The sequence below is a fragment of the Phalacrocorax aristotelis genome, chromosome 1, assembly GCF_949628215.1.
Source record: "Phalacrocorax aristotelis chromosome 1, bGulAri2.1, whole genome shotgun sequence".
Lineage (NCBI taxonomy): Eukaryota > Metazoa > Chordata > Aves > Suliformes > Phalacrocoracidae > Phalacrocorax > Phalacrocorax aristotelis.
This window is the reverse complement of record NC_134276.1, coordinates 120970447-120982493: the sequence shown is the minus strand read 5'-3', so window position 1 is coordinate 120982493 and position 12047 is coordinate 120970447. Positions and strand designations below refer to the sequence as shown.

The following is a 12047-nucleotide window of genomic DNA, read 5'->3' as shown; positions in this document are numbered from 1 at the left end:
TTTGTTTTTGGTAATTAAACATGTAACAAATTGACCCAAAGGCAAACTGCCGTCTGCCAGTTACCGAGTCAGATAATGATTTAATAGTAAAGCTGCAGGACTGCTCCAGTTGTAAACTGTCTTTGATGATGTAGATGTGCCTTGAAGGCCAAAAAACCCCACATGTTTATGACCCAAGCAGCAATAAGTGATGATCTTTGCCTGTCAAATACTATAATATGATGTACCTTTGGAGAAATGGTCTGTGGATACATTTAATGATTACTCGTCCAGTGGTGTTTAGGTGTTAATTTTGTATGTTTTGTAGCTTTTTTGTTGTGGGTTTTTTTTTTTCCCTGTGAGGTGGTAGATGGGGTATATCTTTAATATCTGGGGGACATGGGTAGCTTCTACTTATCTTAGCTATTTCATGGAGTCTGTCCAATCTGTGTCTTCTAGATTATTCTCTCTTTTCCTCATTCTTTGTAATGTTTTTGCCTTTGTAATGACCATAGCAAATTTTTAATGAACCCCTTTTTAAAGGAATGGAATAATCTTATGAATGTAAAGCCACCTATCTTTGTGTTGCAATAAGGGCAGCAACAGGTTTAGAATTTGGCGTTTCTGTGCTGCTTCTGGTAGTTAAATAAGCCTTGAGAGTTGCAATACAACGCATCTGTTTCCTGCTAAATGCTCCAACAAACACAGTGCTAAATCTGCAGCTTGTATGTGCCGTATCTTTTGAGCAATTCCAAAAAGAAAACTCTGTGTGTAATTTCTCTTTTTTCTATAAAGCTAAGATCACCTCTCTGTTCTGGATTTGTGTTTCCTCACTCTCTTTCTCCTCGCTCTATTGCTCAACTTCCATCAGTCCATTGGCCTGAGGTCATGGCTACTCATGTAGATCCTATTCCTTTATCTGATACACCTCCACCTCTGCCAGCTAAGAAACACCGCAGGCAACAACAGGTAACAGATTCAAAGCTGATACCTTGGGATTATTATTTTTTTGCATTTGTTACGGTGGCCATGAGGTTGATTTATGTGTGAAGTTCTTAGAGTGATATGATAGATCACTAGTTGATTGTGCATGCAGAGTGTTGCACTTAAAGGCTTTGCTCATTTAAGGATCAACACAATGCATCATAGAATGAAAATTAACAAAAAATTCTCCTTATACAAACAATCCAGAGGCAAATGCTAATAACTAGGAGCCATTGTAACTGTCAGAAGAGTTGCAGCAACGAAGTACAGGTGGCTGCATTTGAAATCCTAAATTAATTTTTCATATACACTTCAACAATGCCTCTCAAAAGCTGTATCAGTTTTAAGCCACCAATCCATTACAATAACTTGTTAACAGATGTTTTTCTGTGTAATTGGATTCCACTTATACACTAGACTTGAGTTTTATTTAAAAAAACTTGGTACAGGGACATGTACGTAAAATGTGCACATGAATTTAATGTATTTTCTTAATCAGCATGAGTTTAATGTGATATTTGTAGAAACCCTGGAAAGCATTGTGAAGCAGCAGGTGCTCTGTATTTTAGAGTTTGTTCTTTCCAGTGAAGTTCCCAGACTATCACCTTCACTATATTCCATGTAGAGCATAACTGGGCATGCAGGTCAATTCATTTTGTCAAAACTGTGTAACAAATTACATTTGAAGCATTTCAGAAATCTGGAGGAGCGAAAGAAGCAGAACAGGGAATGCATGTACATGAGTGATACTTTACCTCGCAAGAAAACGGCTCCGTCTGTATCACCGCACTTCAATAGCGCTACGCTTGGACGAAGCGTTGCATCTAAAGTACGTCATTGCATGCCTTCCAATGTTTATATAAAAACCTATATTATGTTATAAGTAAGGTTGGGTAGCACTGTAAGCATTATATAACCCCTTAAATTCACATCTGAAATTTACTTTGAAAGAAATTTGTGTTTATTAACATACGGGGAATATCCGGGAAGCCTTCCATACTCCCAGCCTTTATTCTGACCTCTGGAAATACCATGCTGTGGTAGGAGTCTTGCATTTTGATTAACGTATCTCAAGGATTGTATTTCCAAGCTAGTTCAGTTTCAATTCATTGTAGAGGCTCAACGGGTTGTTTTCCTTCTTACCTAAGGTGTCTAAATGGCAAAGATAAAGTTGTGTATACAGTGAAAGTACTCTATTTGTGATGTGGTAAATCAACAAACAGCAGCAAGGTGGAGATATTATTTGAAAACATTTTGGACTGATAGAAGCTGTGCACAACTAAAATATCCATGGCTGATTGATATGACGTGACATTGAATACCCATGACAAAGCACGTTAATTTGCCATTAGTTGCTGATACAAAAAAAAAAAAAAAAAAAAAAGTCGTGAAGTATAGTTTTAAGCACACATTTACAAAATTACAAAATTTCCTGCAGGGACATTTGCCATTAGGACAGAGCAACAGCTGTGGCAGCGTACTTCCTCACTGCCTGGCAACCATGACCAAAGAGTCAGAGTCGAGAAGGATGCACAAAGGTAAGACTTTTTTATTTGAGTCATTGCTGGTAAAAGTCAGTGTTCAGTTTTTTCAGAAAACAAGTCTGAAACCAGTGTTGCTATAATCAAAAGGGCTGTAAAATCAAAGCTTCCTTCTTGGTGAAAAAAGCAATCTGTAAATGGAATTTGGAGATATCAGATGTTAAGATGATGATGTAGGTGTACATGAAGTTTTGAAGTACATGGTCACCAAATATAATCAAGTAAACAAGAAAAGCATCTTGAAAAGTACACATTGGGTTAACTGGGTAATTTCTGTGAGTAATTTTGAGGCAATATATTAAAGATATTACATGTTGCCTTTTTTTCTCTCCCCCCCCCCCCCTTTTTTTTTAATAATTCTTTTCATGTTGTGATTGTAAAAATTGGTTTTCACAGGTGTATATTTTTGCCTGGACAAATTCCCCAGACAGAGATTCAGCACCATGACTGAGCATTTGAGCATCTGTAACTGTGCTATTGTCACTGGTTTTAAATATTTGGGCTACAAAATAGGAAAGGAGAGAGGTGTTTTATCATGGATAGATAGATGCATTTTTTGTAAAAGGGACATGTAACTTCCCTTTAGATCCAGAATTTTCATCTTTGAAACATGAGCTTTTAGGCTATGGCATTGTGTCTGTTGCTTGTCCACTTGAATCGATACACATAATTTCTGCTTTAATTAGATGCATTATTCATTAGTGTCCCATCTTCAAATGGAGTTGCTTCAGTGCCATCTGTCAGGTTTTTTTTCTTTCCATCATCTGGAGCATTGTTATCGACATAAGTGCCAGAGGTCCTTACACAGAGTTGCACTGGCTAAGCCTGAGCTGAGATAGGATCCATCCTGTTGTTACAGGATTGTCCGAGCTAGCAGCTGTTAAAGGTCAAAGAGCCTGACTGAGGTCAGCCATACACACCAAGGTGATGCAATACAGGGATGGAAGAGAAGAGAAGGGATCTGGATGCTGGGAAGGGATCATGACGTACTACATTCACTTTATAGAACTGATCCAGTTGTGATTTGGGATTTTTGAGCTTTAGTTATGCAGCAGGCCTTCCACAAACCTACCGTGTTGTGGCTAATTTTTCCTGAAGTTCTTTGGGTGTGATACCAAAGGAGCTTTACGCTCAGCTTGGAAAGCTTCATTTATGTAATTTGTTTGCAAAGGTGGAATTGCTTGTAAGTACATTCATACTCATCGTTATGCTGTGGTGCAGGAAACGCTTGTTTCTGTTTGTAAAATCAGTAAGGATGGTTTGGCTAAATTTTGACAACGGAACATGTGTTTAAAGTTGGAAATATTTCTGTAAAATGGTTTCAAAAGAGCATTAGTATGAGACCTAAAACATAATTACAAAGTGTTATCAAATCTAATATAGGCAAAGATAAGAGTTTTAAAAATAAACTGATCAGTTTTAACGTTCCTTCTTTTTGTCAGCATACAATTAAGAAAAATCCTAAGAGTAAAGCAGATTTCTTGACTTAAGAATGAGAAAGGAAAAAACCCCACAAACCAAAACTGAATTATGGCCTCACAAAGAAGAGAGGCAGGGGAGAATGAGAGATGTATTTGTTAAGGCACTTGGCACAGCACTTTTGGCATATGCCATGAAGAATCATGTGTGCTGTACTGCCTGCCATACTAGAAGATAACCATTATTCTTTGAAAGATCCAACAGTTGAATGGAAATACTAAGTTATGAAGAGAGCCTTTACAGGATTAATTCGTATGAGGAAAGAAGAGAGTTCTAGATGGCCTATACTGAAACATCAGCTTTGTCAAAGGGAAATGATTCTGCTGACAGGTGCTTTACTTGAACTCTCACAGGATTTGCAGACAGTGTCTTCAAACACAAAAGGTATAGGAACGCAAGGATTATTTGTGGCTTTACTACCTCTTAGTAATTAGCGAAGGGTTTATCCTCTTTGCGTTCGACATGGAGCAATGTGAGTTTCTTGCTCTTGGAGTAGCTTGAAAAGTAGAACCGCTTTATCTTGCTCTTAAGGGCCATTGTTTCTAGGTTTCTTTGTCTCAGTAACACACCACAAAAGTTTTTGCATGGCTCTTTCTGCTGGTATGAAGGTATCCCACTGCAGTGCAGAACTCAGCAAGAAGAGAGATGTCCAAGTCAGGTGGCTAGAATCAGATCCTACAGCATTTCTATCCAGCTATACAAAAGGACCAGGATGTGCTGGACACACGTGATCATCCACACTGCATAACTGTCTGTCAGCATCCCTCCCCCAAATTGCTCTGGGCTGCTCCGACTAGCTTGCTCCACAACAAATGAATGTGGTTTTGAAGGGGGACAGCCCTACGCCATGAGATAGCCACCAGCCCAGACTGCGTCAGCTCCGGCTGGAGGAACAATCCTCGGGCATCTTTCATTCAGCTTTATAGGCATAGTCTTAATGAATGTTGTGGTACAAGCAGGGAGGGCTCCGCATTCAACGTGGCGTGATTTCTGATTTCCCCTAGCACCTCTTCCGATGGTCAGTGCATGGAGGAAAACCAAGCTTTTCTTGCAAGTCATGAGTAAAGGATGTGCATTTCTGTGGGACAGTGAGATTTGGGAAATGTTTTGAACATGGTGTAGTATTTAAACATATCACACAGTACAACTGAAATGGAATACTATTGTCAATTAAAATTCTGGAATCTTACGTGGCTGCCACTAAAATCAGTGAGACTTGATTCTGCAACTAAGATTAATTTCAGCAGACATCCTTAAATACATCACTGAAAACTAAGCCAAATCTCACGTCAGTGGGCATCCTTGGCGATGTTCTTTTATTCCATCACTCTGTGATAAATACACTGTATTTCTTACCAAAACATTCTTGAGGGAGATCAGATTTGCCTTTTCAGACTAAGTGAATGTTTTGGAGTAGTAAGATTTTATACCAAATCAGTGGAACTCTGCAAATGTATAGATACTGCTTATACTGATAAATATGCACACATTTCTCTTCCTGCTCCAAAAAATTAGTTGTTCACCTAAAATAGGTGATGTAGAGATAAAAAGTGTTCTTCACTTGTCATGTGTATTGAGCCACTGCTTGCTTTCCTTGCGTTTCTTTTCCCACTTGACAGGTTTTTCACTCTGTCAGTTTTCTGTGTTCAAGGTGATGTATCACAAATGACATGGGGGGCTCGAGTTACTGGTACCTTGAGCATATAGCTGCACCAAGTGCATTGGAGCTGGGTGTGCTCAGCTCAGTGGAGATCCAGGGTCTCACATGACAAATTTCATTTCATCCACTCTGGAGCACTGGCTATCACACAGTGTCCCACAAACTGCTGTACAAAGGTATGGTGTGGTCCTGAAGCAGTAGCAGTAGCTTACCGCGTTCTTTAGGGCTTAAATGCATTGAGCAAAGTTCTAGGCCAGATGTTTTGGCGTGTTCATATATATCTGAGAAAAAGTATATTCAACGGTGCCTGGAGGAAGAAGTGGCAGCTCAGCTAGTTTGAAAATATTATCTGAGAATCATCACTAAATTAGTAATGGTATGAGTTTTCTCTAATTTGCCTTCTCCGGTTTGTCTAATTTCAGCCCGAGAAGGTAAATGTAAAAGTCTGAGCTGAAAAAACTCAAAGTAAAAAATGAAGTCAGGAAATGAACAACAGCCACTTGAGTTTGGACATGGATTTCAATCTCTTTGTCTTTGCAGGATCAAGTAATGTCTATGAATAAATTTTAGGTCAGATCCAGTAGGAAATATTTTAGGAAAGATTTTTATGTACTAAATCTTTATTGTAGAATTACCAAAACTGTGTTTAGTCAGTCATGTGAGTTCAAGAATTGTTCTTGAAAGAAACAGTCACTGTCAGTAATCATAGCCTGAGTTAAGAGCAACTTATAAAATGTTTAAGAGGATGTGTCTTTGATATAAATCGTTAGTGGAAAAAAGCTATTCCTTTGCAGCCATTCATGAGGTATTTTTGAAGGACTGTATTTATAAATTCACTGCCTGTGTACATGCCTATGTAAGCAAACCACGTGCCAAAAAAAAAAACCAACCTGCTATTTGGTACAGTCTAGAGACCTCACTCTGCACTGGTTGAAACTTGGCCCCAGGAAGCCTCCATGGGGTGCTGGGTGCCGGAAGCCTGTGCAAGGACAGGCAGGAGCAAGGAGTGGGGGGGTTAGACAAGTCAGTCCCATTGACTGCAGGATGGGCTCCAGAGCTGAGGAGGGAATGGGGAACTTAGCTGGGAGTTAAGATGTAAGATGAGATACAGCACGGGGAACAGAACTGTTTTAACAGAGAAGTTGTGTACCAGCAAGATGACTATTTGTGTTCTTTCTAAGCTCTACAGAAAAACAGTATACCAAGGGCAAGGTATATATGTACAAAGAAATTATAAGCTTTTCAAAGCAGTCTGCTTTTTTCTTTTTTTTTTTGTTTTGTTTTTTTTTTTCTTTAACTCTCTCTCTCATCAAACTCAGGAAAAGCCAGAAAAGGTATGAAAACAACCCTTTACCTGGCTGCATCTAACACCGTCATGTTTTGGCAAAAGTACCGATTGCATCAGCACTGTCAAGTTGTTCCCAAAATCTTGGAAAACTTTTAAATAATTGTCCAATAATGATAGCACTTCAAAAATTCTTTTTTTCCTGCAGTGAAATAACTTGTCACAACAAAACTTCTGATTAATGCTAATATCTACAGAGCTGCAGCTTTGTGCAGGCCTAATTTTTTGCTTCTTTGCTCATTGTCACACAAATAGAGCAGAAAATTCAGACACCTTTGCAGATCGCAGATCTGTAGGTGACAATGACAGGGTAGACACACTTGGACTTCCTACTTTGGCATGTTTCCATACAAAAAATGTGTATTGACGTGTTAATGTCAATCTTTAAAAAAAGAACAAAAAAATGGAAATAAAAGAAAATGTTGTACCATGATATTTTTTTAACATACTTGACAGTGCCACTTTTAATAACAGCTTTCACCTATAGTCCTGACCTCACCATAAATTTGTGGTGGTATATCTGTTTTTGTGATTCCGCAATAACTCTTCGGGATTTTTTTTTTTGTTAATGATACGGTTTTATGGATATTTGCAATATTTTGCTCAACAGTATGGCTGTTAACAGTGTTATGGTTCCAGTTTTACTACAGAGAATACAAGCCAATGCACCAAGAAATATTTTAGCTCTTGTATCAGCTTGGACTTGGCCGATAGAAGTTTTGGCTTGTGGGAAATTTTCAGTGAGGTGCTGGATCTTACGAGGGGTCTAATGTTTTTAAGTGCGTGTTCTGTGAATAGGCACCTGAGCAGTTAAAAATTCCTTAAGCAACAGGTCGTGCCTGCGTGATGTGTAAGTGGGGCTGTAACGGAGGCAGGTTGGTTGAGAGGCTTTTCAGTGTCGGTATGCAGCCGATCCTGATCTTTAAACTTGCCTGTTGCTTACAGCATGAGGAGAAAATGAGAACATCACATTATGCTTTGCTTCGGTGAATGTGTCTCATTTTGTGACCTAACGGCTATGTATTTCTTGCAGTGTTTAGTTACCTTTGCATGATTACATAAATTTAACTGATAAATGTTTTACTTAAAGAATGGGTTCTTTATCTTCATGGAAAGTTGACTTTCCTTTAGGATAGTGTTTGTAAAACTGCTGTGTTTCTCTACGCCTTTTAGATGGGTTTATTTTTCAGTGAAATACAGGATACAAAATTAAGATTTCTGAGTAGTCAAGGTTTTGCAAAGGGCTCAATAGAAAAACATGCATTTGAATAAAGTTCCTTCAGTAATTTATTTTTTTCTCTCTTTCCATAATGAATAATTGATAACCATTTCACAGGAGCAATTAGTCATTCCAAAGGTTCGAGTATGAAAGGTAATTGCTTATCTGCAATAACAGCAGCATTTGCTGTAATAATGGGGGAAAAAACCAAACTGCATATGTGAATCAGTAACACCTGTGTTGTGTGATGCTATTATCTATGACTGCTGAAGTGTATTTGCATATCTTTTGTCTTTTTTACTAATCAGGGCAATTGAACTTTTATTGAAATTTAGTGTTCTTTCAAATGGCAAGCAAAGTCCTATTAGTTCCTTAGAAACCAGCTTTAATTGTCTGTGAGAAACCTTTGTATGGTACAGAGGGAAGTGAGGAGGAAAGAGGAAACTATCTACCTTGGAAATGCTGGTAGGGCATGATTTCCTTAATAATATGGTTTAATTATTCAGCTTCAGTCATGCTTTTCAGATACCTTTTGGAGAATACTACAGCCTTTCCAAAGTAGAGCTGCAGTTGTTGGCTCCCTGAACTAGGACCATCCCCACTCCAGCACAGCAGAGAAAATACCAGACAGTAACCTTGAATGTGCAAATAGAGAATGAGAATGAGGCAGGAAAATATTCCCACTTAAAGCATGCTGTCCTAACATCAGTGTCTTAACGGTGTCTAGTAAAAATTTTTATCTGGACTTTGCTGCATTTGTACATTTGTCTGCGTTTTCCCCTTGTCTCTTCATCTTAAATATGTGGAATGTCAGTGGCTGCTTTCCTGTACAAATGGGAGGTTTTCATGTAGTCTAGCAGTCCTTCCTAACCTCCAACTCTGCCACCAGGTTGGATTTTGAGTCAGGAACATGCAGACAGTATTAAACTTGACTGAGCATCGGAGCTGTGAGAAAGTCTCACTTTGTGCATTGACTGAAGTCAAAGATGAGCAGTGCAGTTGCATTTGTAATCACATGGATTAAACAAATCTTAAAAGGACACTGTAAAATAACTTTCAGCAGTTAAAATGGCAACTATCATTATACTCTCCTCTTTATCAGGCAAGCAAAACAAGCTCTTTGTAAGTCTGTATAAATACTGCTGCATAATTTACAAAGAGCAATGGAGACATGAGATAAAAATAATTCTGGCGAAGTATTTTTTAAAGGAGACGTAGCCAAACAAAGTTCCCTCTGTTCTAGAAGGATGGCTTTTCAGAAAGGATGATTTTGTGGAAAAATAACAGCACAAAGAACTTGCATGTTGCAAGTCTTTGAGCTATAGGGATCTATTTCAATCATGTGGGGTGAACTGTAGTTTCAAAACTCCAGGAAAGTACCTCTACAGTAGTAACTATGACGATGAGACAAATAGCCTATATTATTTCAGATGAAACTAAAAGTCCAACTTGCAGTTACCAGAAGGCAAAGTTCCCCAGACAAAAAATAATCCACATTCAGTAAAATCAAACAAACAAGCACTCAAGACCATTGAATATCAGGACTTTTTTTTTTTTTTCTTAAATTTAATCAGTGTCAGCTCTTGTAGATCCCTGAATTTATCTGCATTACTTTCCAGATTAGGCCTAATTTCTATTTTAAAATGAAAATTTCATTCAGTCAAATTAAATTTTCATAATACACATACAAGAATATAATTGAAGTCAGTCATACTGCTCTGCATGTATTTGTGTCCATCATAGATAAAACAGGTGTTCAAAGATTATGTTTCAGTTATGATTAACTGTGAAATTAACTGTAATATTGTGTACCTGGGTCACAGTGCAGTTAAGACTGAGGTGATGTTCAAAACGCTTGTGCTGCTAACACGTTATGTTCGGGTCACAAAATTTCTGTGTAAAAATAAATATTTCCTCTGTACTCTGTAGGGTATAACCATCAGCGTATCTGTGAAAACCAAAGGCAGAAGTCTCCTGAATTCTACAGCAGAACAGCATCTGAATCAAATGTGTATTTGAACAGTTTCCATTACCCTGATCGTAGTTACAAGGACCATGCCTTTGATACGCTAAGCTTAGACAGTTCTGACAGTATGGAGACAAGTATATCAGCATGCTCACCAGATAACATTTCCAGGTAAATTGTCTTTCTTTTTCTGATGTGGTAATGGTCATAGGGTTATAACGAACAAAGAGAATATGTACATGTTGATGCTACGGCAATGTGAAGGCTGCTAACTGGTGAAGGAAATATAAGATCATTAGACAGGCATAATACTAAGTACTTGTGTAGCCCTTCATAATGAGGTTTAACTGTCATCTCACCTGTTTATTTAAAGATGGAAAATAAAAATATGGAGAGGCTAAGTCATAATGGTGAAGGCCACAGAGAAATCAGTGTCAGTCCTGAGCTGAAACTATGAAGTTGTCAGTGCTCTTCCCAGAGTGGGTAATACCTGAGCTTCCTTCCCTGGTCACTACAGGGAAGGAATTTCCTGTGATAAGAAACCTCTCAAAGACATCTGGCGATGAAGTACACTTGTTCTGCATGTCCAACATGCTAACTTACTAGAGCCTTATGCTGAAGCACTTACGGCTCCTCTGGCAACCTACTTTTTGCCCTTTCCCCTCCTTTTCTGGGTCAGTAAAAATGAAGAGATGACACTGAAAGGCCTAGAGCCCTTGGCTGCTTTTCTCATCCTCAGAGGCTGTCAGCTCAGTCACTGCTCCTTAGATAAAAGGGACATCAATGATTAAAAGAAAAGTCCAGCTGAGTCTCAAAATTGTGTGCAAACAATTTTCTTCTGACAGTCTGGTTTTTATGGTAGTGCTTTCATTTCTGCTCAGTCCTGCCCCAGCAGTTTCACAAGCATAAGTGGAGGCTAATAATTAAGTACAACGTCGTCACGGAATTAAGAATCCCTTGTGAACACAAGGACAGCTTTTTTGGCTAGCACGTTGTGTTTTATTCAGCATCTGTTTCCTGTAACAGGGTTTCAGCCCACTGATTTCCCCTTGTAGTCTTTATCACTGCAATGTTAAGGGTTTCAGAAAATACCAGTGGCACTGATTCTACTGGCTGGGTGGTTTGTTTTGTTTTTTTGTTTTAAAGCAAAAACATTAGGACTCAGGTTTTGAGGGGGTTTGTTTTAAATAAATGCACAGTTAGCAAGTTTCTGATAGCTGGAGACAGTCTGAGAATTAACTCTTATCTCTGCAGTAACCTAACAAGGCAGTGGTATGAAATCTGTCTCTTTTTAACTTGCTGCTCTGACCATTTTGGAGGAAGATGGTGTGTGTCTGAGCTACCTCGAGGCCATCTCATGGAATCTCAAGCCCAGGACTAGGGAGCCCAGACAGCTGTTGAATTTCACTGGTGCTGTTTGCCTGTCTCCTGGCTCTTCTGCAACTTCCAGCCAATGCCAGAATTTAAAAAACAAAATAAAACAAAACAAAAAAATCAAAGCAAACCAAAACAACAACAAAAAAAACACACACAAAAAAAACCCCAGACCCAACCCCCTCCACATAAAACCCCAATCCAAACACCAGCAAAGGACCCATTACAACAGACATTTCAGTTTCTCACAAAGCAAAGAGTGGTGAGGGAAGAAAAGAGCGTGGGCTGATTTTGTTGATAAGTCTTGGAAGACTGGCAGTTAATTTTCCTCGACAAAACTTCCCTTAAGCAAAATGAATTCAGATTGTTTTAGGTGGTGTTTGGGAATCTTTTCTATCCATATCAGACTTTAAGGAAAAACAACTTATCTTCTTTTGTTCTGACATATTTAAAAGAAATAAGGTACATACATTACCTTGTATAAGGTGAGACACACCTTT

At 38.5% G+C, this 12047-nt stretch overlaps 1 protein-coding gene across 12 annotated transcripts in view; it reads left to right on the top strand.

Annotated features, from left to right (window-relative positions):
- Positions 1–12047, top strand: part of PHLDB2 (pleckstrin homology like domain family B member 2) — a 128414-nt gene that overhangs the window by 105434 nt on the left and 10933 nt on the right. For all 12 annotated transcript variants that reach the window (XM_075103874.1, XM_075103884.1, XM_075103833.1 and 9 more), the window contains 3 exons: positions 1652–1792; positions 2402–2501; positions 10137–10344. In XM_075103874.1, coding sequence (XP_074959975.1) covers positions 1652–1792; positions 2402–2501; positions 10137–10344 — 449 coding nt within the window. The remainder of the gene's footprint in view (positions 1–1651; positions 1793–2401; positions 2502–10136; positions 10345–12047) is intronic.